The following is a 27392-nucleotide window of genomic DNA, read 5'->3' as shown; positions in this document are numbered from 1 at the left end:
TTATTTGTAGTCTAAGCTTTTTTCAAGTTTTATTTCAAGTAAAAAAAAAAATCTTCATGCATGGCATTTTGTATGATCTTACTGTGACTAACAAGAAGAAAATGATGATTCCAGTCTCTTAATCCTTTGTGTGTGAAAGCTTTATGGAATATGGTAGCATATGGTCAGTTGAGAGCGACTTCTGTTGGCAGGAAAAAAGTTGTAGTCTAACATTAGGTAAATTACATACATATGTATCCTAGTAACATTTTTGTTTCAAACATGAAATTTATGAATCAAATCCAAGGCTGACAACCTTATCATCGTGCTAAATGGGATATTGGAAAGGCCTAATGTGTCAGAGAAATGACTTAGGCATTAATTCAAGCTTGCCTCTTGCCTTGGTAGTCTGGATAGGATAGTAGCTCAAGGCAGCTAAGAAAAACACAGCTCTTGACAGCTGGAAGAGGAATCCCCTGTAATAATAATACTAATATGATAATAATCTTCCAAACCAGGAAACTGTTTTTGAGAGATAGTCTATTAATTTATCCTAAAAGTAATGAGAAACAGTTACTTCAAAAAGGTACGAGATCATAAAAAGGTGGAGATCGTAAAGATTGTTCTTCAGAGAAGCGCATGGTCTTAATGTGCCTTGAAGTTTTTAAGAAACTTCAAAAGCCACAAAGATTAATGTAAGAAAGAATCTGGCAGAGAGAATTTGTGGTTTTATACCATTTACTTTCCTCAGAGGAGTGCAGATATCCCAGTCGCAATCTACATTATCCTTTTTTTTGTACCTGGATATTTGTTTGTGGAGACCATTCTTAAGTCATGAGATAGAATTGCTTGACTAATTCTTGCAAACGCATGTCTCTACAGGATATGAGGATTTCCTGCGATCTCTACCAAAGAACTGCTCCACCCCCCCAACACTTAATAAAGCTTTGTGAGACTGTGTTTATTAGGTCATTTTTCTCAAGTGTTGAAAAAAAGAAATTATACAGCTTGCCATTTTTGATGCTACATTAATCTATTAAATCCGGTATTTGCAAAACATTGGCCTTTCCAGGTACCAGATAACCCTACCAAGGTGATGCTAATTCATTTCAAACTTGGAAAGCCAACTTCCAGTAGAGTTCTGAGCTGTAGTCCTCAAATACCTTTTCATCATCAAGGTTTTGTGTGGGTTTTCTTCTTGCACATGTCTTTTGTTCACAGATACCAACTTTCAGAGGAGGATAGACACTATTGGCATTGTGTCACCAGGGCAGGAAGACGGAGCAGAGGAGGTCACTCAAGAGTATACCCCTTGCTTTGCAAAATTCTGTTTGCTCATTTAAGATTTTAAGTCTTGATGTTGATTTCCTCACCAGAACCTTGGAAAATACAGTTCTGTTGCTCTTTTTAAGTATTTCCTGTATTACTGTTGCATAAAATGTAGTGGTGGACTAGTAAAACCTGCTTTTTTAGTTGTTAGTCTTGTGATTAGTATGGAGAAGGAAAACCTGCCAGATGTGGTGATTATTTCTGTATTGCATTAACCTGTTGTTATGAAACAATGGAATTCGTTGGTGCTGCAAAGCCCTGTTTTTTGTTAAAAATCAGCTTTGCAGGCTTGCACCGAATAGAGTCATGGATGAATAGGGATTGTGTTTAAATGGACAACGTAACTTTGAAAATAAAATGTTCTACTTGCTGTTCTCCTTGAAGTAGACAAAGGTATTGCAAAGGTGAAGGAATTCTTTCCAGCAGTAAATGTTGCCATTCACTCTATTACCTGTGGACTTATACTAAGCCAAGGGCATAGAATGACCCTCAAAAATCCCAGTCCCTCTGTTTTTCTCACTCTGAAAATATATGGAGAGGAAAGGCTAAAGGATGGGGACCGTTCTTCCTTAAAAGAATCCTCGTGGTTGGCACCTAATACCTCCTCTTTTGTATTATCCAAGTTCCATTACATAGCCAGTCTTCTGCCAGGTAATTAAATATTCAAGTTATGTTTGAGCTAGAAAATAATCCATTTAACTTTGCCATATAATCAGTAACATTTATATAGGTTATTTTTGTCTTATCCTGTTAGGTGTAAGAATTTGTCTGTATCTTTCTGGAATTCCTATTGGATGCTGCCCTCTGATGTTTGTGGAATGAACTGCTTTTGGGAAGCTGCTTTTAGGTAGGATCTATTATTAAATAGTACTTTATTATTTGACTGCAGACAGGTATAGCTGATAAGTATTTTTTGCTATTTAGCAAGGTGACAAAGCAAAATATTTTGATTGCTTCACATGTATTTCACCTGCTTATATTATGGTTGCCTTTAGCTGGGCTTTCTCCTGTTCTAGTATGTTTTTAAAATTGTAGACTCAAGTGTTATTACAAAGAGTGGATTTTTTCAGTTATGTTGCTTCACTAAACAGAGACTTGCCAACATTGGTATAAAGTCTATCCAAATATTGTCTGAAAAGTTACTGATGAATTAATTATTTTTGATAAATAAAACTTGCTGCACAGTAATACCCATGATGTAACTTGCAATAAAAACTGGTAGATATGCTTAGTAGTTAAGTTTAGAGACTTTTTTATTCGTTACATGTTTTACCGAATTTGAGGAGGGTACTTCATCGGAAAGCACTGAAAGAACCATTTTAGAATGTGCTGTAAGATACAGTACGTTAAAGCATAGACTGTGTCCTTAAAGTTGCATCTTTAACAATAAGTTTAAATGTTTTGATGTGGTTGTGCAGATGCTTTAGGCTGTCAGTGATGGAATTAGCTTGAAAAGAAATGGAAGAAGCCTTAAGCTGCTTGACAGATATGTTCTCTAACCTGCATAGTTCTCTTCAGTATATAACTAAAGTTGTAAGTCAGTTTTTCTTATATTTAAAATTTTACTGATCATCCTTTGATATGGTTATCTCTTCCTTTTAGTCTGAAGCTTGAATATTTCTAGGGAAGCAAAGGAAAAAAAAAGATTAGCTTCACAAGACTTAATGTATTTTTGAAAATTATGATTGTGGGAAAGACTTTAGATCTGTCCCCTATTACTCTCTGCTTGTGTGCTGTCAGTGCTTTTTAAGCTCATCAGTTGCCAAGAAGTTACTTAAAGAGATGGCTTAGATTGATTTTAGTCTGTTAGTGAACTGCACCTGTAATTTGGGACTGCTGAGTCTTTCTCGCTGTCCTTGGTAGCCAGTGTGTCAATCCACAGGGATTCCATCTGACTCTCCCTTTGGCAAATGTAGCTGTCTGAATGGACTCAGTTCACTTTTTTTTTCCCCTTAAAGATTAGCTTTTGGGAGTTTAGCTTTATGAAGTTTAGCACAGGGGGGTAAACCAAATGTGAGTGCTGTTGTGGTGGAGCACATAGGGGCTTAGCCTATGCTTAGTGGAGGGACAGGATGTGATTGTAAGCTTCATTCATCCATGGACAACTGAGCCAGTCTAACAGTTGTGTAGTGCTGAGAGAGGAGAAGGTCTCGCTTGTATTCTGACCCCATTGACCGTGATGATGTCCATGAACTCTCCACAATACAATGTAATGCACTAAAATAGCAGAAAACTTCCTTTCTGGATTTTCTGCCAGGCTTAAGGCAAGTGGGACCTTGGAACCGGAAGCAGAGAAACCCCATGCAGTTCCTTTGCACATACCTTAAGCTGTAACTTGTATTATTCTTTAAGAATGCCGTAGTGGCTGTGAAGACAAGTCTGTTGAAGTATGTATTGATTATCACATTACTGGGCGAGTGCAGTTTCTTTCATGGTGAAACAATTATCATGGTGAACCCCCAATATTTGCAGAATTTCATGTCTATACATTTTGAAACTGAAAGAAAAAAAGCTGCTTAAATGTGTAAAGGGGATGTGGTGTTCAGATTAATAATTTCAGATTGAGTTTGATTATTTTATCAATATATTACTATTAAATTAATCCCCATATGTTGTGCTGACTCTGGTGCTTGTTGAATTCCTCAGTGAGATGCTCTAACTTCAGAGGGGGCCCCCTCGCCCTCCCCCAAACTTTATTTATTTCTTGGTCTGTTTAATAAGTTCAGTTGGTTTCAGAGAGGTGCAGTGAGTTTGTGCAAGAGGAGAGGTGGGGAAGACGGCAGAGAGGAGGAGAAAGTGCTCCCTCTTCGGATAGCAGCAAGCAATTACAATAGCTCAGCCTCTGAACCTGCTGCCTAAGCCTCATTTCCTTGTATGTGCTGGAATAACAGAAGATAGTTGCAGTGCAGTTTCAGCTTTGGATGGGAGTTATAATTTTGTTTAACTCTCAGACGAACTATGTGCGTTGTACTAGGTGCACTGAGAAGCTGAAGGGTTTAGACCTTTGATATCATCTTATGCTTCGAACGTGATACTTGATAGTTGTTGTCAAGTTTGCAGTCAGATTTTTGGAGGCAGAGGAATGAACTTAATTCCATGCAAGTTTATTAACCACAGCAAATGAAGTCTACCATTCTTGTTTTCTGAGATTGTATGTGTAGGGCCACTTCAAGATTCTTCATGAAGATGAAGCCTCTTGAAAGCTTTTTCTGTAAAGAGGCAACATGTGGTTCTAAATTGGGTATCTTTTGAAATAGAAAGTAGTAAGAGTTCTACCATAGTGTCTTATTCCAAATAATTTGATCCTGGGTTGACTAAGCCTTTGTGTTCTTCTTAAGTGCAGTTGTTGTAGTGAGGTGCAGAATAAAGCTGGCCTCTGAAGAGACTGGGATAGGGAGAGGGATATGAGAAAAACCTAAGAGTTACATATCTGATTGAAATCTTAGCATAGCTAACTCCACTGCCTATAGATGTGCCAACAAAATAATGGGAATGCCAGTGAGTTTGCTTTTAATAGAAGTGGCAGTCTGGTCATTGAACTGCACTAACACTTACCTTGAATCTTCTATTTGGCCTGGTTTAATCCATAAAAAGAGAACAACACTCTCTATCCAGATCATAAATCAGTGTGTGAATGAAGATTCTGGTGTTCTATCCTTGCTGTTTCAATAAACTAAGCAAATGAATTTGTTCAAAGGAGCAGATCATATAGCCAGAATTTCTTTGCCAATAGTAGATTCATAAAATTTATCTCAATGTTAGAATGTCTCCTTTCCCTGTACCAGTGAAGTTTTTCAAACATTGGAAGGTAGTCCTTCAGCTTTTGGATTTTTAAGTCTTTTATTTGAAAAAACTTAGCTTGTTTTCTCTCTGTTTCTAACTTGAAACTCCAGTTGGCTTTTTTCTCCTGTATGAGAGAACCACAGGGATTTGTTTATCCGTGAGAGAAAGAACTTGAATTAGATATTTTTGAAATGCAGCTTGCTACGTCATTTCCTCTGAGTAGCTGTAAATGTATAAAGTGTGAAGTGACAACTAATGTTCTGTATATTTGTAAGACTCAAGTTAGTATAATAGAAGTGTTGGAGACCTATAGAGGAATCTGGAAATTTCTTAGGAGAGAGGTGTATATATAGACTTCAGTATGACTCATGCTATAGCTAATTTGAAATGCATCATTTGAAATTGGTGAGCTCTGAGCAGTTGCTGATTCTAATAATGGATAATAAGGATCTTGTCTCTTTAAGTTAGTCAGAGTAGGATCTGTTGCCTGTGCTGTATGTGGGAAGGATTTTGGAGCTATTGTGCCACCACAATTTTATCACCATTCTGATTATCAACATTACTGAGACAGAATGTCTTGTGTTGTGCTTTTGGTACAGCATATTTGTTAGCTTTCACACTGATAGAGGAAGCATGAGATCACTTCTACATAGAGTGGTATAGATTTTATCAAAAACTTAAAAAATGCTGGTAAAGATAGCATGAGGCTCGGGTTTCTCATGATCTAGATGATGCGTATCTTTTCTAATACACCTTTTAAGGTGCTCAGTGTCATCTAGCTGGTATGGCTGCTTATCTCCTACTGAGACTGATTAAGAAGAAATTCTTAGGGGTCATTACTATGGCTATCTGACCTGCCTGATTTCAGTTGTTGGATGTTGCTTCTAAGTGGGTTTTAACTTCTGTTGCCTATTAAAAAGACAAGTTTTGCTATTTTTTGAGTATATTGAGGTCCTGGTGGTGTGAATATATTGAGATGAATTGTGACAGTCCTGAAAAACAGGACTTCTCCTCTAAACTAGCTAGCTCATTGGAGGATGGGGCTTCGGACTTTTGTAGTCAATTTTTAAATGACTAATATATTGTAACTTCAAACCTAATCTACTAATTGAGTTTGTAATTGAATAGATGACATTTGGACATCATATGCACTGGTATCAGTACCATACTTTTGTAAAGTAAGCTCTGATTATGGCCTATTTTTAATTCAGCGCAGTAGTAGAAAGTTAAGAAGCTGAGTAAAAACTAGAATTTTCATCACTTTCAAATCCAGATAATTTCTGTAGCTACCTTGACCCTACATCTAATAAGTGTGGGAATGATTTAACAGTTGCATTTTAATCAGTGTAGGCTTTGTTGCCTTTTCACTCTGCCTATTTCCTTTTCTTTTTCTGGTGACTAAAGGCTGCTGAGTTAGGCTCCTTAATGATTGATTGATTTAGATCAAACACAAAGCATTAAAAGAAAAAAGGATGCGATAAGTAAGGCATCTGTATTGTATTTACATATCTACCACTTGTTTTTCTGAGGCACATCGTGGTGCCAGGTTGGAAATAATACAGGTTGATCATATGAAGATATTTTCCCTGCATATTCTAATGAATATAATTTGCATTTTCCATGCTAATTGTCAAAAAACTTGTGTGGGTAAAATATTTGCAGTGATAATGCGGTTAGCTTTTTATACTGAAGAAGAAAATACATTTGCAGTAGGCTTCTGTTTGTTCTTTTTGTAAGTGTAAACAACTTTAACACAGCTGAGCCTGGCAACCTAGTCCATTTGGTTATAATATCAGGGAAAGTTAGTTTGATGATGTTGTGGAAGAACTGAGAGACTTTATTAAGCAACATTGTTTAGGAAGCTAAATATTGCATGCCTTGTGTGTTACAGCCGGTGTGGAGAAAAGATCAAAGAAAAGCAAGGCTGTAGCTCTATCAGAACCAGTGTAGGAAAACTTGTTTTGGTGTAGAATAATTTTAAAAATGTTTTTCGTAACCTACAAAATAATTCTTACATCCTTGTATTACCATTATGTAATACGGTGGTGGTTGTACATAAAAACTAGGGGTGCAAGTTAGGATGACAGCAGTTTTCTCAGAAAATAACAAATATTTTTACATTGTTCAAAACTCATGCAATTATATTAAAAATGGTAACTCCTCAATGGGCCAGAGTAAAATTTGAAAGGACAACTGAGGTCAATTTATTGCTTCAGTTATTCATACCACTGTGCTCTCATTACCTGGATGCTAATCTTTCTTTCCTTGGCTTCCCCAGCCATGTTAAGGGAATAGGAGAGGACAGCTTGATTGCCAGTGAAGTTGGGCAGGGAGCTTCCTGTTGATCCCTAGGCATGTTCTTAGTAGTACATTGACGGATGGGAAAAAGGAACTCTTAATGAACAAGGTTTCTAACATAGAATTAAGGCTGACTGTGGTTCCTTCGTGGCTTTCCGTAATAACAGTGCCACTGTACTTGAATGTGGCTTAAAAAAGGGAGAAAAATAAAATTGCCCTCGGTCACACTGACAACTCTTTGAACGGTACCCGGGTCATACTAGATACTGTAACACTGCGGCAGCTCTGGAAGGCTTGGAGCTTGGAAGGCGGCAGTGTGTGTGTGCAGCAGCAGAAGCTGTTGTACTGTGACCTCAGTAAAGCAGGCTAGGATTGGGACAGGCTTAATGATCACAAATTAGATGGAGTTGTGTACAGGATTCCTTATGTCTGGGTGTTCCTGAGGGTTTAGTACCCTCTCACCTGTGCTCTTAATGCGTTATGTAAGAATAATAGAATCCTACCTTAAACGTATGCAGGAGACCCCCCCGCTGCAGTACCTTGTGCCAAGTCTAGAGGGCAGAGCTAAGATTTTCTTGGAGCTGATGAGTATTTTAGCGACGATATCATCTGGGTTTTGGGTTTTTTCCAAGAAGTTCAGCTGGGATGCAGTGAAGGTTCTGGAAGAGTATGACCCGTCAAAACATACCTCTGTATCTTACTACCAAATTATTGCTTCATAATTTTAACTGACCTAGAAATGCTAATTTAATATACGGTGTGTCATGGTATCCGTCTTTAAACATAAGGCAGTGTCTTGACAGACAGCCTCTGGAAAATCTGGTTGTAGCAGATTGATTGAGCAGATCCAGCTATGTTCCTCTGTCAGAAGTTATTAACCCCACAGCAGAAGTAATCAGTACAGAATGAAGGTCTACGCTTCAACACAGAAATACTTCAGGGCAAGGCTTGTACCTGGCCTTATGCTGCTGCTGAGCAGCATGTTTTAAAGTATATGTTTTTGCTCTCACAGTGTCAAAGTGGATTGTTTTAAATGTGTTTTCTAAACTCATGGGAGTATGTGTGATGCTTTCTCTCAAGTGTTTTATTTAATTTATTTTTACTGTCCCTACCATGTGTAATTAGTATCCTCAGACAAATGAAGTTCTCTTGTTTGTCCCTAAACACTCAAATCCTGTCATGGCTTCCTGCTCGGGATCTCCTGTTGGATTACAGGTGCATTCTTTGCTCTTCCATTTTTATTACCAGAGGGTTTTTTCCCTCTACAGGAGCTAGGACTCCCACGTTATTGAAATTTTTTTTTTTGCTTTAGAAATTAGGGCTGTCAAGTTTTCCTTGTTAGTCTATCCAAAAGCCTTACTAAAATACAGTTTATATTTCACTCTATTGTTGCTCTTTCCAGCTTATGCACTAAGTTCTCCCACACCAAAATGCCAGGCCGCTAGTAATTAGTAATGTGCATATAAAAATCTGCATTTGTATTTGTGTTTTCCATTTTTTTGAAAGTATCTCCTCACTTTTGAAAGTGTCTTAACACTTTCAGAACCTGGATTTGAGGTTCACTAAGGATATTGCTCTGATACCAGAGCTTGCTCAGGTTCAGACAAGTTACAGTTCTTGTAAAATACATTTTATTTTGCTCATGGTCAACTCAGCTACTGAACTGCTAAAAAAATCTGTATTGCTGAAAAATCTTGTGTCATTAGGTTGTACCAGGCCCAGGGCTGTCTAAATGAACGAGGCTTTCCTTTCCCTGTCTCCTGGTGAGGTAGTTGCATGACTAACTGCAGTGGAGAGCAGTGGAGGGAAGATGGGGAAAAGCGTAACAGAGGCTGGAAAGTTCAGGAAGGAGAAGTAGAGAAGGGAGCAGTTAACAGATAATTTTGAACGGAATTAGGGGAAGGACCAAAGTCATGTAGACATAATATTGAAGAAGGGAGTGAGACAAGTCATGGCATAGGTAACTGGCTCTGTGGGTGGGGCATGTTAATATTGAAGGTGAGACTGCAGAGCTGAAGCTGATAAGCTCTGCTGGATAACTTAAACTTTATGCTGCTTCTAGTGGGAGGAGGAGCAGGAAGTGATGAAAGATGCTGGCACTGGAGGATTAGCACAAGAGGTAAGTAGTTAGTGTCCCTGAAGGAAGATGGGGCAATGATTTCCCTATGGGAGTAGAGAGAGATGTGTATGTAGGGAGAGGAGCAGCACTGAGGCCTGATTATTAAAAAGGAAGCTGTGATTACCAGTGGTCTGTATGCAGGGAAGTCAAATGCAGCTTATAATCACTAAAGGATGTCTCTTTATGGAGTCTGGAGTAAGAACCACAATTCTGGAGTCTCATAAGTTCTCCTGCCATAATATGTCTCTGAGACCTAAAATCTCTCATCCTCTTCTTAGTGGAGAGTCCCCAGATGCAATGGTGGCCTGTTCTTTCCAATAGCTTCTTGCTCCATCTGCTTCAGGGATAAAGCTTTCTGTTGTGGACTTACGGATCTGAGTCCAGCTGTTCCCCATATTGTGCAATCTGAAATTCTGTTGTTGTTAGCTTTTTCTAAATATTTTTTTGCCTTTTCAAAAAATTAAGCACAGATTTAAAAAATTGAAGTCATGAAGTCAGAAACTCATAGAACAGAGATTGTGTGAACAGAGTGACTGTAAAAGCATTGTAATATGATCAGTCTGATTTTTGTTGTGTGGCTTGAAATGTTCTTCTATTCACAGATGTCACTAGATGTAGAAATAATAAAATACAGTCTTTGAATCTCAATGTATTTTAGAGTTGCTTTGGCATAATTTTTGTCATACCTTATTCATGGAAAGCCATGTGTGTTACATGTGGTTCAGGAACTTGGCTGTCAGCTGTGCAGTTTGTGTAGGTTGTGCCCTTATTTGTCACATGACCTTGCAGTATCACTGTAGGCTCTCATGACTTCAGGGCTTAATTATTGTAATTCCCTTTTCAGCGGATTAGTGATGAGGCTAATCTGCTGCTTGCAGCTTGTTCAGACTGCAGTAGTGTACTTATTTGTGGGTTTCAGCTACCGTCATCACATTCAGCTTGCTTTGTGTTTTTTACATCAGCTACTTACTACATGGTGTAATGTTTAAATTAGCTTTTTGTATAAAGGTCTGAATGGGCATGCCTCGGTTACATTTAAAGATTCTTTTTTTTTTTTTTTCCTCCTGTTAACCTGAACTCATTTTTCAGGTTTTGCTGCAAGACTTACAAAAGGTTTCAGTCTGTGGATTAAATCATCTGAATACAGATGTCTGCATATAGGTGTCTATGTCAAGTAGGTCTTAAGCGGTCATTAAAATTGAAAGAGCATAGAGAATGATCCAGGTGACTAGCCATTAAGTTGCTGAGAAATAAATGGCTGGTGTTAATTGAGAAGCACTTGGGTATCCTAGATGTCTTCTTAGGACTAGTAGATACAACATGGTCTTTGAGACACCCAGTCCTTTTGGACTGGCGCCTGGAGGTCAGTTGGGATATTCTAGAGCTTATTAAATGGCACTATACCTATTTTAAAAAATTAAATTAAGCCTGGGTACTTTGAAATAAGATGAATTGCTGTCTATGCTCCATACCGTGCTCACTAGATGTCCATTGGCTTTAATGAGACTTTGGACACAATCTCGTATGTCAGGATCTTCATTTAGGTGTCCTATTTTGGATCTGAATCCTACCTATGAGGTCTTTCATCCATGTGATTTTTAATAATGCCCCAAACCTTGACTTAAGACTGACTGCATGTTCTAATTACAATTGTATTAATCTTACATCCCTGGAATGCTGGAGATTTTTAGTTCCAGGGCATTAAACTCTTCCAAAACTCAGAATGTTTTTTAAATGCAGCCATTATTTATGGCATTAAACTTCAGCAGTTTTACAGTGATATCTTTGCTTATATTTTGCCTCGTGGAACTCAAAATAATGTGTGTTGCTCTTCTGTGCCTTAAAGAAAAGAAAGGCATATTAGCATAGTATATTTGTCAATTTAAAGGAAAACTTGTATGCATCTAACTGTTTTAGTTATATAGATTGGGTGGAGATTATGTGCTAAGAATCACATCTTTTAATTTCTGTTTTGAGGTGTCTCTCTCTTTGGCAAGTTTCTAAGAATGGGTGGTATGTTTGCCAAGCGTTTCCCTACTGTTACTAATTTGGGAAAGTCTTTTCTAACTTGAGAATTTTTTTTGTCTGCATAACTTGGAATTAAACTTGTAATTTAAACCTTCAGATACTCTTAGTTCTGTTAGCTCCCCTCCTCCCATAGTTCGTGTGAATAGCTCAAGCGCAGAATATTGTTTTGAAGATTGACTTTGGGTTGACATATGCTTAAAACCTTTGAAAGCTTTTCTGACCAATTAAATATATGAAATCCAGGAGAACATGGTTTTAGGTTTAGTATGCCCACTGTGTTTGCCACCAAGCTAATGGTATTTACCCGATGATAATTTTAGGCTATTATATTAAAACAATGAAATAACTTTTAAATGTATAATACATACCAGGCACTTCTCACCATAACTGTCGGACAGCTGTCTTCAGGAAGAAAGGACTTCCCGATCCCCACACCTTGCAGTGGTTTAGCCCCAAGGACACAGGCAGTGCATGTGGTCAATGTACCTGAGGGATTTTCCAGAACCACTGGGAGCACCAGGACATCCCACAAGGCCATCTGAGCTATTAGTTTCCCCCCCTTCCAACCCGAGTTGTACTCCAGCAGGATGGAAGGAGAGGAGAAAGCTTTTTGCATTTTGCCAGTGTTTAGGAGAAGTCCTGAAGTATGGCTTGTGATAAAAGGACTTACTGGAGCAGAAAATGGACAAAACGCCTAGATCACTCAAAACTGTTTTTAACAGAACTTCTTAAAAATAGGGGTTATCTCACTTTTGTTGTTGAGTTTAACTCTATCATGTTTACTCATCTCTACTGAGTCCAGGGAAAGAGGAGAAAATGAACTAATGCATAGACTTAATGTGCTGTCAGCCTTCTGCGTTTTGATGTAACTTCATGTGATCTTTCTTTTAACATAGCTATTTTGATGGAATTCCTTGCTAGTAATGGATAGTAAGATTACTAAGAAAATAAATGTTTGTTTGTTTAGTTTCTGTATAGTTCTTCCATGCCTTGCTTTTTCCCTCATAGGCTGGGATGGTGGGAGTGAATATGAGAATAGTTCAGGTTAAATGTAAGCCTACATATGAGTTGTAATGCTGTAGTTTGTATGTTCTGTTTGAGTTATCCTTTGCTGGTTTAAATATTGATGAAGGATATTTTGTTAAATTACATGCTGCAGTAAATAGTAGAGCTTTTCTTTAAGCCTGTGCTAGAAATAATGTCAAATGAAAAAATATTTTTGTATTAGATATGATTACATGAAAACACATCCTTCTGAGAAAATGCATCTAGCAGTGGTTGCCTGTGGTGAGAGACTGGAGGAGACTGTTACTATGTTGAGATCAGCCATTATTTTCAGCATCAAACCCCTCCAGTTTCATATTTTTGCTGAGGACCAATTGCATGAGAGTTTCAAAGACATAGTAAGTACCCAAATAATTTATTTAATCAATTTGTAGTACAAATAGAGTAATATATAGCAATTTCTCTGCTTCTTGGGTAGTAGTAGTTGCATATAGTGGCAGAAATGCAGGGACCTAAAAATAAGGTAATATGCAAGTCTTTCATAATGTTGGATGTGGATTTTTGAATTTTTTTCCTGCGCAAAAATGCCAGTTGCTGATATCAAAGCTTTTCATAGAGACAGACCAAAACTTCCTGATTTGTCACCTTGAATCTGTTAAATACAAACCTGATGTTCTGAACACAAACCAGTTATCTTGTGCGAGCTTATTTAAAGTTGGTTTTACAAGAGAAAATAGAGATCTGTCCTTTTTTGTCCCTGTGCTTACAGTATGAGTCAGCCTTATGTTGTCTAAACAAAGTGAAACATCAGTCTTTGAAAATGGTGGATATGGTTATGTCTAATTTTAGTAAATTCCAGTTAATGCATATAACATTATGACTGGAGTAGTGGTGTTAGAAGCTGACTAGTATATAGCTGTGGAGGGTTTTACTATTTTTGTGCTTAAAATGTCATACTAACTATGACATTAGTATGTTATACATACTAATATATATACACTAATGTCATGTGAACAGTAATTGTGGCAAAAACTGGGTAAGGTTATTTTAAATTGAGAAAGACTAAATTGGTATTTCTACTGTGGAAACTAGTTAAGAGGGGAAAAAGTTTTATTTGATATATTTACTTTTTGTAAATAACTTATTTTACTTGCTCTTACTTTTGTATATGATCTGATACGATGTGTTTTCTTCATAGTGGCCTGCAGGTGCCACTTTTTGTTCAAGCATTTTGAATAGTTGACAGATTCTTGTAGTTCAGGAAGCATTTCTGTTACGGAAGAGAGGTGTTGCAGTTGTGTTCAATTATCAGTTTGAATGGGGGATTGATTTCTTTTTTGTAATAGAATTGAACTGAAGTAATTTTTGTGATCTCTTCTTTTCATGTAGCTTGATGACTTCCCCTATGAAGGAAAAGTTAATTACACATTATATCCAATAACATTTCCAACTGAGAGTGCAGCAGAATGGAAGAAATTGTTTAAACCATGTGCTTCACAAAGGCTATTCTTGCCAGTAAGTTATTCTGTAATAGGACAATACGGAAGCCTGTTTATGAAGCATCAAGCTGTCCTTGTTAATCTAATTTCTGCTTAGTTTTAAATTAAGAACTACTGCTACTCCTAAAAGTTACTTTTATGACATCCTAAAAAAACCCTCTGAATTTAACCTTCTTCTGTGGCACTAATACACCATGGAATAAAAGTCTCTTTCTCACTTGCTGCATGATGGCACAGTATCCTCAGTGAGGGGTACAGGTCATGTCATCCTCTCAGAGGTAAGAAGGATTTATCGCACTTCATCTCCTCATTTAGCTGGAAAGTTTCCTGCATGCGTGGGTCTGAGAAGTGTTAGAGAAAATGAAACAAGAAATGGGCTATTGTTGCCAGAGTGTTTTGTGCAGCCTTTTCTTTGCTCATCTAAGACGCTTCAGAAACCATACTTCAGGCTAGGTGAATCATAGCAGTGGCAGCTATTTCCCAAATACTGTCTCTTCTGGGGCTCCCTCACACCTCTCCCTTGTTTGATTAGATGCATAGGAAAGCAAGGGAACAGGGGGAAGATAGGCGCTCCTGTTACGGTAATGTTTCACCTGGCCTGCAACCTGCTCCTGAGGAGCCCCAGGATATAAAATGTAGACTGAGTGCCTTTGCATTACTATTCTATGTAAAACCTCTGTTTCACTCTGCAAAAATTCTCTAAAATGAGAGAAGAGGGAATGATGGCAAATTTATTGACTGCAAACTGTCGGTCTAAAGTGAATTTATTTGCATATGACAAAAATTTATTAAACTTTATTGTGTAATGGCAGCAACTTCTGTTTTATGAAGAGAAGCTCAATAAAACTTAAAAGTTTGGTTTTAAATTTCTTTCCCTCACAGTTAATCCTCAAAAATGTGGATTCGCTATTGTATGTTGATACTGACATCCTGTTTTTGAGACCTGTTGATGACATTTGGTCTTTTCTGGGAAAGTTCAACTCCACACAAATTGCTGCAATGGCACCGGAACATGAAGAGCCTCGTATCGGGTGGTATAATCGCTTTGCTAGACATCCCTATTATGGAGCAACTGGGATAAATTCTGGAGTCATGTTAATGAATATGACACGTATCAGAAGAAAGTATTTCAAGGTATGTGTGTTGCCTTTGTTGCATTTTCTGTGGTTTTACATCTTTTAATTCTAATCCTGTTTTCAAATTCATGTGGGACAGTATTTTTCAAAATATTTTTCTTGTAATTGGAATAATGCTCTAAAAATATGCTGTATTTAAAATGGTATCTAACTTGTGTTTTTTAAGTGTCATTCACTGTAAGACTTGGAATTCCTGAATTTCAAGTGTGCTTGATTGTTTTAATTTTTCTTAGTCCTGAGAGATCCTGTGTCTTGATACAGTCTGCTGTAAATTACATTTGTCAGTAGATATTCTGGTATTTTTTCTTCACTGTAGAGATCCCAGAAAACAGTTAATGTATACTGCAAACTAACTTTAAAAATGTGTGTAATAGTATGACCAGGAGGTGGTGCTAAAACATTTAGTAAGTTATTTTAACTGTACAGTTTCCAAATTTTGATCTTTTACATTGTAACCAGGTGATTATCACCTTAAATATCTTTTGATTTACTTTGAAGTCGTAGTTTTTGTAGAGAATTAAGTTAATCATGAAAGTACTTACTAAAGCAGTGTGTGCAGCAGCAGAAATGGTCATTGCTTCACAGATGGGAAGTTTTTTCTTATGTACTTGAAACTCAAGTACAAAAGCAGTGCTGTGTGATTATGCTAGGGGAAAAAGTACTTCTCTGTTTAAGAGAAGTTTGATTATGGAAAAATAATCATGCAGTCAAAAACTATTAGAAGGTGTACCCTTAAAAGGTGTAACATAAACTTGCAGTAGACATTACTTCTCCCCCATTTCCAATTTAAGAAGGACTTAGTTTTCATCTTAACATTTTTGCTATGTATTTTTGTTATGGAAATACAGACAAATTAAGAAAAATGGAGAATGGATTATCTCAGTTGTAGTTAAAGTAGAAAGTTATAGTAGTTATAGTATATAGCTGTAGTTTCCCTAAGAAGAAAACTTCTCTGTATATATCATCAGTGGAATCTTGCATTGTCTACTTCGTTATTTGTTTTCCTGATCTGGAGAAATGAAAATATTGAAAAGTATAACAAGAAAAATATGGGGCTGAAAACTGCGTGTATCTTAACCTCTGACAATGCATTTCTGTGTACTGAATTATTTTTAGTGTGGTAAACTTTGAGATAAGGTTGGTCTTTTATTCATACTGTGCCAGAATTTTGGTTGGGCTTCTCAGTACAACCTAGGTTATCAATTTATTGGAAACTTTATGCATTTTTACTAAAATAGGAGTTAAAATTTTCAAAAGTATACAGATTATGTAGGATACTAAAATTGTCTTTCAAATTACCTGCAGTTTTCTAGAGGACAATATAAAGTCCTTTCTCATTAACACCTGAAACAGGTAGTTTCTTAATTCAAGGCTATATATACAGATTTAAGTAGATGAATGATTATTCATGAATATTTGGAAATGCAAAATGGAATATTGCTGCTTTCCCTTGGTACTAGAGGGCTGGAGTATTTTCCGGGTCCTGAAAATACCTGCTACATATTCCTGTTGTTGCCATGTTGTATATTTATTATGCAATGAAACATGTCAGATTGCTGAACCAAAACCAGCCTTGGAGGAAGTGATTTTTTTTTTTTTTTTAATAATTGCTCTTTATTATGGGGGTGAATATCTGTAATTTATAAAACCTCAGCTGTAAGGCAAGGCACACATCCATACGCTTTTCTCATGATCCTGGTGGCAAACTTCATTACACCTAACATGATGTACAGTTTCTGGCTAGGTGGGCCACTGAACTTCTTTCTGTAGTGAGGAAGATTGTGCGTCATAACGCGTATGGGGAATCAGAACAAAAAAAGTCTTGAGTTGTCCTGAAAACATTCATCTTAATGCTCTTTCTCAAATTGTTCAGTATATACTGTACTAAGCAAGTCTGCTTGATGAGTTGCAGGCTTAGCATTCATACAGTTAAAGGAAAGGAACTGAGATTAGAGTGAGCTACCCAGTGCTGTGCAAGTATACTAAATATTCAGAATTATGAAAGGGCACTTGAGAAGGGGAGGCAGAAACAGAGCAAAGCTTCCTGATAGCAAAGCACATGATTCAAAGCCCTTTTTGATGGCTTTAGTTAACAAAAATTAAAAAAAGCAATTAACCCATTCCCCTGCTCTACTTCAGTTGTTTTAAATGTTAGAAATACAGCATTTTCTGCCCTTAATCATTAGTCATCATCTTTGGCATCCTTCTTTATTGTCACTTCCAACTTAGACTTCCCCTTCCGTGTCTGATGCGTATGTACTTCTGGCCCTTGCTTTCGCCTGTCTTCTGAACTTCATACTTGTCCAGGAATGCTTGTGTGCGCACTGTGGCTATTCCTCAAACATTTGAGACTAGTGGTGCACGTGAAATATTCTTTCACTCTTGCTTGATAGTAAGACATAAAAAAGAAATAAAAAATACGGTATGTTCTGTATACCTGGATTTTTTGGGGGTGGTTTGTTTTTTTGGTGGTTTTGGTTTTTTTTAATGTGTGTAGCTTTTAACATGGTTGCTGAGAATTTATTTCTTGTATGAATTTCATCTTTTTCCTTCCATTCCTACACCTTCTTTCCCCCTGCTTTCATCATCCTGTACATCTTTCCTGGAGTCGTAGTCTGGTTATCTTGAGCAAGAAGCACAGATATAATGTTTGGATGCATGGTGTTTTGACACATACAGATTTTCTGGTTCAGCTGAATCATTTTGAAATGCCCTCTTTGGATACCCTTCTTGATTTAAAACCTTGCCCCGGTATCTTTCAGGCCCTTGTATAACAAATGCTGAGCATCTAGTTGAGCATCCAGGTGGTTTGCCTCTGTCTTTCTATGTTTCTGGCAAGTGTAATGTTTGTTATTTGTTCAGGCTTTGAATTTGTAGAGATAGATACTTTCTCCAGCGTGACTGGCTTGCTAAGACTCTGCGTTAGACCTTATTGCCGGTGACCAACATACTCATCAGTGGAGACTTTTTGGTATTGGAAGGCTCAGAATTGTTTCTGACGGGAGACTACCTCATGATTTCTAACCCTTGCTGCTGACTTAGTCCTTCTACCTATTGGACACACTGGAGAAGTGTCATATAGTATCAGGCTTGTGGTGGCATGCTCAGCCCAGTCAGAACAGTTTGAGGATGTCTAATCAGAGAGCTACTAAATTACCTGAAACTTAGGAATGATAGTGCTTGATTGTTCTCCTCTCATCATAGCTAGATAGTGCAGCCTGGGTAATGACTAAGCAGGAAATGAGTTTCTCTTACATAATACTGATTTTTGAGATCTTGGCTTAGAGAACACTCAGCAGGGGAACCATTTAGTTTATACTCCCCTAGTACCTAGAGTGTGGTCCCACAAGCTTGCGGAGCATCACAGGGCTCTAAGATGCACAAGCTTTGTTACAGAAACTCTGCTGTTCGTGGAGACTTGCAGAGACTTTGTTTTCATCTTCAGGTTCCTTGAATGTCTTAAAAGGATGATTGGTCAGTATGAAAAATTGCAAGCCTCACAGCAAAACTTTGAAAAGGGTTTAGTATAGTTTAGACCATATACGGTAGGCTTGAGAGAGCGTGGCTTCCCTTGTTACTGATGGCAAAGGAGCTAATAGTCTCAAGCCTTTAGAAGAGAGGTAAACCAAATTCAGTGGTAGAGACTATCCTAATACCCCTTGCCAGCAACACTGCAGATGCTTTTGGACCTTACAGGTGCTGTCCCATGTCATGTCCCATTAACTATTCCAGTCAAATACAGTAGAACTAGAAAATGCTTCATTGTCTTACAGGAAGGTCCGAATTTGCTTATGTTCATTCAGGAGACTCAACAAATTCATCAAGGAGTATATATGTTCTGGGAATTTTTGTATCTTTAAAAAGCTGCGTGTAGACCTTTTTGTATGACTATCTAGTGGCTAGAGTGCTTGTCTAAACAGTGGAAGTTTCGGATCAGGATATTCCTCCGGTAAGATGGATTTAAAACTGTGCGTTCTTTGTATGTTGTAGTTTCTTAAGCCCAAAATTACAGGCTGAGCTGCTTGAGGCCTTTAAGCATCTTTATTCTATTTTCACGTTGATTTGTAAGAGTCAGGAGGAACCAGAAGATGAATAAATGAAAAAGGAGAACCGGAGACTTTAGCCAATGTTTATAGTGCTCACCTGGGTAGCAGAGAACCTGTAGTTCCATGTATTGCTCCAGGATTAAGTCGTCTTTTATCCAAGCCTCAATCTTCTCAGGACTGTCAGGTCTATTCATTTCAGACAAGCATCCTAGCTACTTGGCTATCTATGGTGCCTAATGGAAGTTGTCACTCCTGGTCCTATGTTATTTGTCTTGTGTGTTTTGAGACTCTGTGTATATATACAGTACAAATATATGCACTGTATATATACATATATATGCACACATGTGTATACATATATACAGATACATATGCATGCACATATATGTTATTGAATATAGTGTGGTCATTAAACAGTGCATAACTGGACATAAGACTAGAATTGGTAATGAAGCTTCTGATGGATAGCGCCTGCCTGTTGTCTTTGCTAAGCAGCAATTAGAAAACATGCAAGAGTATTTAGGAGGTGGAAGAAGTAATAGTAGGTGACTTTTTTAATATTCGTATACATATAGATACTTTTAAACTCTAAGAGATGTGGCAAATACCACAGATACGGTGTTTTAACAAAAAGTCCTAGACCAGTGAGGCTTTGTGAATAGAGAACGGTTACTTTTGTCAAATTTATTAAGACAGTTGTTGTGATGCCTGAGACGTGGGCAGTCATGGAAAGGAACGAGCTCTTAAAAAATCAAACCAGCCCCAAACAAAATAACTCCAGATAGTGTGTGCAAAGGAGTGGATCATGGGTATGCTTTAGACAAAAAAAGATCAAAGTTCAGAGAGTTTCTATGACCTAAGCCATTATACACTTTTTTTTTACCGTTCAGTATTGCTTAAGTCTATAATTCAAAGAAATATGGTGAGCCTGTGCAAAAGCTAATTGCTTCTAAAAGGAAGGTTCCCATCTCTTAACAGCTGCTTTTCCTTGCTTTTCGTATTTACTTTGTCCTAGCCTCTGGTATTTGTTGGTCCCTTCAATGATTCAATTAAATTTGGTGGCAGTAGAAAAAAGAAATCCTTCTGCTGGATTAGTGAAGTAAATCAGCTCACAAAAACATCTAGTAAGTGTTAGCACTACACTGTTAATGCAAGAACAGGAGAGTCATGTAACAAGAAAGGAGAGGGCTTGCTCTCATTTGGCATTAAGGAAATTTAAATTGGCCAACTGTTTGTGGGACGCAGCTGCAGTTTCTTTAGATATTGCTGTATGATTTGAGTATTTTTCCTCAACTTTATATTTTCCTACTAGGATTGAGAGAGGTATCACTACGTTGCTACAGGCTAAATGTGACAGCTTTTGTAAGTCTGACTTCAGCCTTGGCCAGGCAGAAGTCTTCTGGGACAGAAATCGGTAATGACCAAACTAATTAAAGCACAGCATCTAAACAAAAAAAACATTTAGGAGAATATCTTAATGTCCTTATGTATATTTTGTTCTTACACATTTTCTTCCACTCAAAAAAAAAAAAAAGGAGTTTTGAGGGTTCATAAGAGCATGTCTGTATCAGCTTGATGGCATCACAGAAATGCCCACTACCATTGTGGGTTTTTTTTCCTTAAACCTCTTTAACCTTCTTTGCAACTTATTGAATGTTGGAGAGGAGGTTTATATTCTGGAAATCCTTAAGTTATCATAGAGTTATTTTTCTCATATTTACTTGAGTAACTTTTGAAAAGCAATTCTATCATCAATTTTAATTGAACTTGAGCGTTCTACTTCTCACGCTGTTTGACCTCACTACAAGTTACAGTAGAATTTTAAAGAAGGAGGTTGTATAGCTATTCAAATAGTTTCTCTTGCTCTGTGATTCCTATACTAGCTTCATTATACATCAGTATTAATAAATTAATTTTTCTATTTATGCAAAGGTTATTGAAATATTACAATTTCCAATTCTTAAATTTGATAGCACTGTTTGTCAAGTAGTATTGCTCCTAGACATCTGGCAATGTGATGTATGCTGTTACCTGCTTTGCATCTCCTTGGGATATACTCTGGATTTCACTGCTATTAAAACTATACAGTTAAATGAAAATTGTATGAAATAATGACTTTAGCAATTTAAAGTAATATTTCTATGGATTGCTCTAAAACTTTATTTACTACTGTATTTTCTCTTATGATTATCCTAGTATCAGTGAACTAATTTAATTCTGTTTTTAATTCTTGGCACTGAGACTAAATTTAAACCTTAGGTCAATATTCTGTGGCTGGCAAAGTTCAGGTGAGGGAGTGATCTTTACATACTGTGATTCAGTCCGATTGATTTGCTTTTTGGAAGGTTCTAGCTTGGTGTTAAGCCTGTGTTTTCTTTTGTTTAATCACATTGCACTGAGCCTAATGATAATCCTTGCTAGAGAAGAATTCTCTTGTGCGTTTCTTATGCCTGCTCTCATCAAATACTTGCAAGCAATCATAGTCATAAATTTTTTAGGACAGAAGGGACTGTAATATTCCATTTGGCTTCTTACATAATATAAGCTATAGATCTTTTTTTATTAATTCTTGTCTGAAATCTGATAGTATTTCTTTTTTTAGTTTTCAATTCTAAAAGCTCTCCATATTTGATAGCTGAAATGATTTGAGGAAAGACTAAAAACTGAACTACTAATTTTTGCACTTTCTAGTTTGTCAATGGAAAGCTCGGAGAAGAAAGTCTTTGATACTATAATTCTAATACTGAATATTATGCTCCTAGTAATCTTTTCTGTTTCTTAACGTGGTGCTTCTGTATACAGATCCCAAACCATACTGGAGTTCTAATTTAGTGTGTTTTTTTGGCAACTTGGTTAAAAAGAATCAAGGGTACAATCCTGTACTTGTTTGGGAATTTTCTCTCTTTGGGACTTACTGTTATTCCATCCTCACTCTCCCAACTGAATAGAAGGTACAGAGTGAGCAGCCTTGTTCCTTTTCTGTTCTAGTTGAGCTTAAACGTGGTGCAAGGAAAAGAAATTAGAACATGTAACCTGTTACGCTGCAGATGGTAACCCCTTTGGTAATGTGGAATTCAGCGTAGGCCAACTTACTCCAAGTAGCACCTCCTCAGCTAAACCCTTAGAAGAACTCCTCCTCCTTTTCCTTTGAAGTGATTTTGCTAAATCAAGAATTTGGGAATTAAGTAACAGCTGTTGGTTTAGAGTCTTACTGCCTTTTGCTAGTGAAAAGTTGTGCCTTTGCTGTGGAAGTTCAAGTTCAGTAACTAAAAAAATTAGTTCAACTCAATGAAAAATCTGTTGAAAACCTTTGAAGGATTTCCATATTTTTGTACACTACTTTGTAGCCAATATTTTTTAGCTGTATGTTTGAACTATTTAATAATTAATTTTACATTGATCTGTTTTGAATTTTTGAAGTTAACTTTAAAACCTGTGTATATTATCGCTCTGTGATAAAGACAGAGAAATTGCATGAAGTATGAATATTTAAATAGTGCCCATCTACTTGCACGCATCACTTAAATGCAGTTTTTGTATTAGATCCTACTGCTGTATAAAAAAAACCTTGGTATTTAGAACTCTTGGTTTAAGATGTTTGAGGGAAATCTTGAAGACAAAAATTTAATGTGGCAGTTAAATAGGAGACGCATATAATTTTCCTTGTAAGATAATAATTGAGGAATAAAGCATATTGGAAATGTCCGTAACTATTTTCCTTAGATGTGCTCATTTGTTTAAAAGGAAGAAATCATCTATACATTTGAGATTTGTGACTTTGAAAAGCAAATTACTGCGATTCTCTAGGGCATTTCCTTCTTTATAGGTGTAATTGTCCTGACTCTGTGTTGTTTTGCTTTGGTTTGTTTAACAGAATGATATGACACCAGTCCGGTTACAGTGGGGAGAAATTCTTATGCCACTGCTGAAGAAGTACAAGTTGAACATAACATGGGGTGATCAGGATCTATTGAACATTATGTTTTTTCACAATCCAGGTAAATCCACATTGATTCTAAGTCTAACATGACAAAGTTGATCTTTTCTATGATGTTCAAAAATCCAGGAATATACTCTTTCAGCAGACTTTTCAGTGAAAGTATTCAAGGGACTTTTCACTTCCTTTGTTTTCTGAAAGTGTTTACTTTGAGAGACAGCATTGGAGCTTGCTAGAGTGTAATTAGCTGTTTCAAAACAATTGTACAGAAATTTATGAAACAGCCTTAAGGAAAAAAAAAGAGAGAAGATTTATGTATTTCTGAAACAATTTTGATACTTAATCCAGAGTTCTCATTTTTCTGCACAGAAAGTCTTTATGTCTTTCCTTGCCAATGGAATTACCGGCCTGACCACTGCATCTATGGAAGCAATTGTAAGGAAGCTGAAGAAGAAGGGATATTTATTCTTCATGGAAACAGAGGTGTTTACCACGATGATAAACAACCGACTTTTAGGGCTGTCTATGAAGCAATAAAAAATGTAAGTGTTTTCAGCATTGTACTTGCGCAAAGTTTTTTTTTTTTAATGTATTTTTATCTGCAGTGCTGCATGTATTTTGTAGGTTTTGTTGATGCTTACCTTGATTGCAACAAAGTAATTTTTTTCTCTTTTAAGTGTTGTTAAGTGTTTCACCAATTTTTCGTTTACTGCTTGGATAAGAATTCCAGTGTATTCCTTTTGTGATGAGCACCTTTTGAAACATGGCGTAGACTATGTCTAGTTTAGGATTCTAAAACATTGCCTGTAGTTGTCAATGTCTATTTAAAAGCCTTTATTCTCATTCCTTTAATAAATACATCTAGTAAACTGTTTGTATGAGCATTTGGAGATCACCAGAAGCTTCATTTTTCTGGAGATTTTAGAATGCAGAAAAAAAAACCCTTCTTCCCAAAGCTTGTGTGTATTTACTGCAACATTTTAACATTTAATTGTAGCTAGATTTGGATTGTAGAAAATATTTTTTTATACTGTGTTTTGACCTTTTCTAGAGATTCAGTGCATTAATATGTTGCTGTTCCTTTAAATACTAAGCCCAGTGACTTCTCTTCATTCTGCAAATAAGTCATCTAATAAACTATTTATCACTACATCAGTATACTCACTGAAGAGCTGTAAAATTTAGCACTGATGCACATTTTAATGTAGCAGGCTATTGTGTGTGTATAACCTTCAAAAATCAATAGTATATTTTAATGGTGCTTTATTACATGTCATATGGATATAAAAATGAAGAAAAGTACTTTTGGGGGTCTGAGAATACATTGCAGGGAAAGTGAATGCGTTTCCATAAAAATACAATTTCTTTGTTTCCTTTGAGCATTGTCAAAAACAGAAGAAAAAATTATTTCTTTTTATTTATGATCCCATTTGGTTTATGAATATGTCAGAGAAAGTATGTAAAATGCTGTTGATTCAGTGGTAATAAGATGAACAAAATTACGTTACTTTGAAATGTTGTTTTAGCTTATCATTTGTTTATAAAAATATTGCACTGTTGAATTAATGACTTCTTTATTTCATGTCCATGTTAAACATAGTACGTGCTTGACCATCATTCAGTTTAATGAAACTTCAGTAGTACCACTTTTCACACTGTTGTTTCATTATAATTTGCTAAGAATTGTATTCCTTAAAAGTTATATGTCATTCAAGAAAGTTACTGTTCAACAAACAAATAACCAGAAATCATTTTAGATCTGTACATTTTTAATTTAATAAGGTAATTTTAAATTTCCTCCTTGCCTCTCTGGATATGTTAATTTGCTTACTTTTTTTTTTAAAAAACCCTCGCTTGTTAGACTTATTGAAAGCATTAGAGAATATTTCTGCTATTTAGAGGTGGCTTTCAAATATTGCATTCAGAAGCTCTCCAAGTTCTTGAAAACATTTACTAAAGCTATAGAAAGCAAATACGATGTTCAAAGGCATTTTTATAAAACTCTTTAATAACTCTGAATAATGACACTCTTCCATATTGACCTTAAATCTTCTTTTCTTAATTTGTTTACAGTATTCATTTGGAGATGATCTGGTTCATTCCCTGTTGCAGCCCCTAGAACTGGAATTACGGAAAACCATGCATACATACTGTGGAAGAGTATACAAAGTGTTCGTAAAGCAGCTAACAAAAAGCATAAGAGACTTGTATGCCAGAAGATCAAAAGGAAGGTGATTTTTACTCCAGGCTGTTAAATCAAGAGACTGAATTAACATACTGGTCGAAAGGTGCAAAAATTCTAATATGGCTTGAATCGGCTCTTAATGTGTCCAGATAAAAGTTTACTAGCATACTTAAAAATGAAGAAAATAGTCATGTAATGAAGAACAGGAACTTTTTTCTGCAAAGGTGACTTTTTGCTCTTTTGAAGTTTAATCACTGCTAATGTTTATCTTGGATCCGATGAGTTGGGTGTTACTGGCTTCTATGGTCAGTAGTTTTAGTCTGCATAATTCAGTTATCTAATGATCAAATGAACAAGGAAGAAATGAAGATGGCTCTACTTGGGAGTGTACCTCATATTGTCTAAAATTCTGTTAAACTGTGAATGTAGCAATAACTGAGTCAGCAGCACTAACCTCACTTTAAAGATGTGAGCCTTTATGTAAACAAAGTTGTTTACAAGTGCAGAAAATACTCTGTTTTCAAAGAAATGTGATATAATCGTTGACAATCTGTATGTGCCTTTATATGTTCATCTCTTACATGTTGAAGTACTGTTTTGACAATCTTGTTTCACTTATCTTAGATGTAAACTGCACACTATAAATACGATTTTCTGAGACATGAATAACTAGTGTGTGATACTAGTTTTGTCTGGTAGATATGGAGATGTTTTGATATACAGCATTTGTTTCAACATTGTTGAGCCATCATGGCCAAAAGATAGAGCAGAGTTGAGGGTTTTTTTAGCAAAAATTCAGTTTGAAGTTGTCTGTCTTACAATACTTTTTAAAAATTACATGGTTTTGCAGCTTTATAGGGCATTTCGGAAGTAGGAAAAAAAAAAACCAGTGGAAAGCTGTTGCTGTTGTATTTCCTTACTAAGATATTACCTGATGATTATTATAGAGTATTTAGTGCCTAAAAGTGAAGAGCTGTAATAAGAGTTCTGATGCTTCATCAGACTGTATATTAGATAGGTTTCTTAGAGAATATATCCTGTTACCATATTTTTTTAATAACATGGCTTTAAAATAGTTTTGGGGCAGACTCTCAACTACATGAATGCGTTACTGTCAGTAGGGTGATAGTGATTTACAACAGGTAAGGATTAGGCTTTCTTTAGTTATCTTAGTGAAAAAAAAAAGTTCTGTTTATGTAATACATACTTTTTTCCAGAGAAAAACACAAAGAAAAAGGCTGAGTTCTAGTGTTACAGTAAAATATTATTTAAACTTGCATGGTATGAAACATATTTGTAAAGTATATTTGAACTTGGATAGCCTAACTGAGATGAAGTCTTCATAAAGTGAGTTTTTTGGATTCCAGAAAAGTTCCTGTGTGTTGAACATGGAGGATCCACTCACTGACTTGCACCTTCATCCCAGCCCCGTTTTAGAAGCTTAATTTTTGTGGCTGTTTCTTTGTCAAAGGCAGGCTGGCTCTGACTCTCAGATGCATGTGAGCTGGATGAATGCTTTAGCAGTAAAAAAAAACACACTCCATTGTAAGCAGAGTTTATATTCTGCTCCTAATCTCCCTGCTGGCTCAGGGCGTAAATTTCTGGGATGGAAACTAGAAAGCAGTCTGCCTCGCGTGTAGTTACGGTCTCTTTTCCTTGCATTGTAACCTTTTGAAGTCTGAAAATCTAGAAATCTGTGTGAAGGTGAATACTGTTATTGACTGATTTTACAATATGCAATGCATTATTTTTTTACATAAATACTGATTTTATATCAATTTGTCTTCAGCTTTTTTTTTACTCGTACTGTGTGTTTGTATTTAAAAATTCTTTCTTTTGGCCTGTTTTTTGTGTTTGTCTTTGCAGAAACTTTCAGTTTTGAATTGATTTTTAGTATGTCGTATGCATGTGAAGATACTGCTTAAAACCCAGTGAGCCATTTTAGAAAAAAAGTGGAATGTGAACATTAGCAGCAACCTTTCCACTTAAATTTCAGTTTTTGTGGGGGAGTAGAACGAAAAGGGTTAATATTGAAGCTTATCATAGGA

General features: G+C 36.4%; 1 protein-coding gene across 1 annotated transcript; it reads left to right on the top strand.

Annotated features, from left to right (window-relative positions):
- The first annotated feature begins 1924 nt into the window (after window positions 1-1924).
- GXYLT1 (glucoside xylosyltransferase 1) lies at window positions 1925-27122 on the top strand. The gene is made up of 8 exons (XM_076331338.1): window positions 1925-1959; window positions 2063-2155; window positions 12765-12939; window positions 13931-14056; window positions 14923-15174; window positions 23097-23220; window positions 23529-23701; window positions 25233-27122. The coding sequence occupies exons 2-8, from the start codon at window positions 2103-2105 to the stop codon at window positions 25392-25394; spliced, it is 1065 nt and encodes a 354-aa protein (XP_076187453.1). The 5' UTR covers window positions 1925-1959; window positions 2063-2102; the 3' UTR covers window positions 25395-27122.
- The last annotated feature ends 270 nt before the right edge of the window (window positions 27123-27392 follow it).

The sequence above is a fragment of the Aptenodytes patagonicus genome, chromosome 1, assembly GCF_965638725.1.
Source record: "Aptenodytes patagonicus chromosome 1, bAptPat1.pri.cur, whole genome shotgun sequence".
Taxonomy (NCBI): domain Eukaryota; kingdom Metazoa; phylum Chordata; class Aves; order Sphenisciformes; family Spheniscidae; genus Aptenodytes; species Aptenodytes patagonicus.
Note: the sequence above shows the minus strand (reverse complement) of the source record. Positions and strands in the feature narration are given on the sequence as shown.

Bases quoted from the DNA above. Each gene is read 5' to 3' on its own strand.
- GXYLT1 (XM_076331338.1), top strand. From the start codon at position 2,103: ATGCTGCCCTCTGATGTTTGTGGAATGAACTGCTTTTGGGAAGCTGCT. The intron at 12,940-13,930 runs GTAAGTACCCAA...CTTTTCATGTAG, and splicing joins ATGAGAGTTTCAAAGACATA to CTTGATGACTTCCCCTATGA. The intron at 15,175-23,096 runs GTATGTGTGTTG...TTTGTTTAACAG, and splicing joins TCAGAAGAAAGTATTTCAAG to AATGATATGACACCAGTCCG.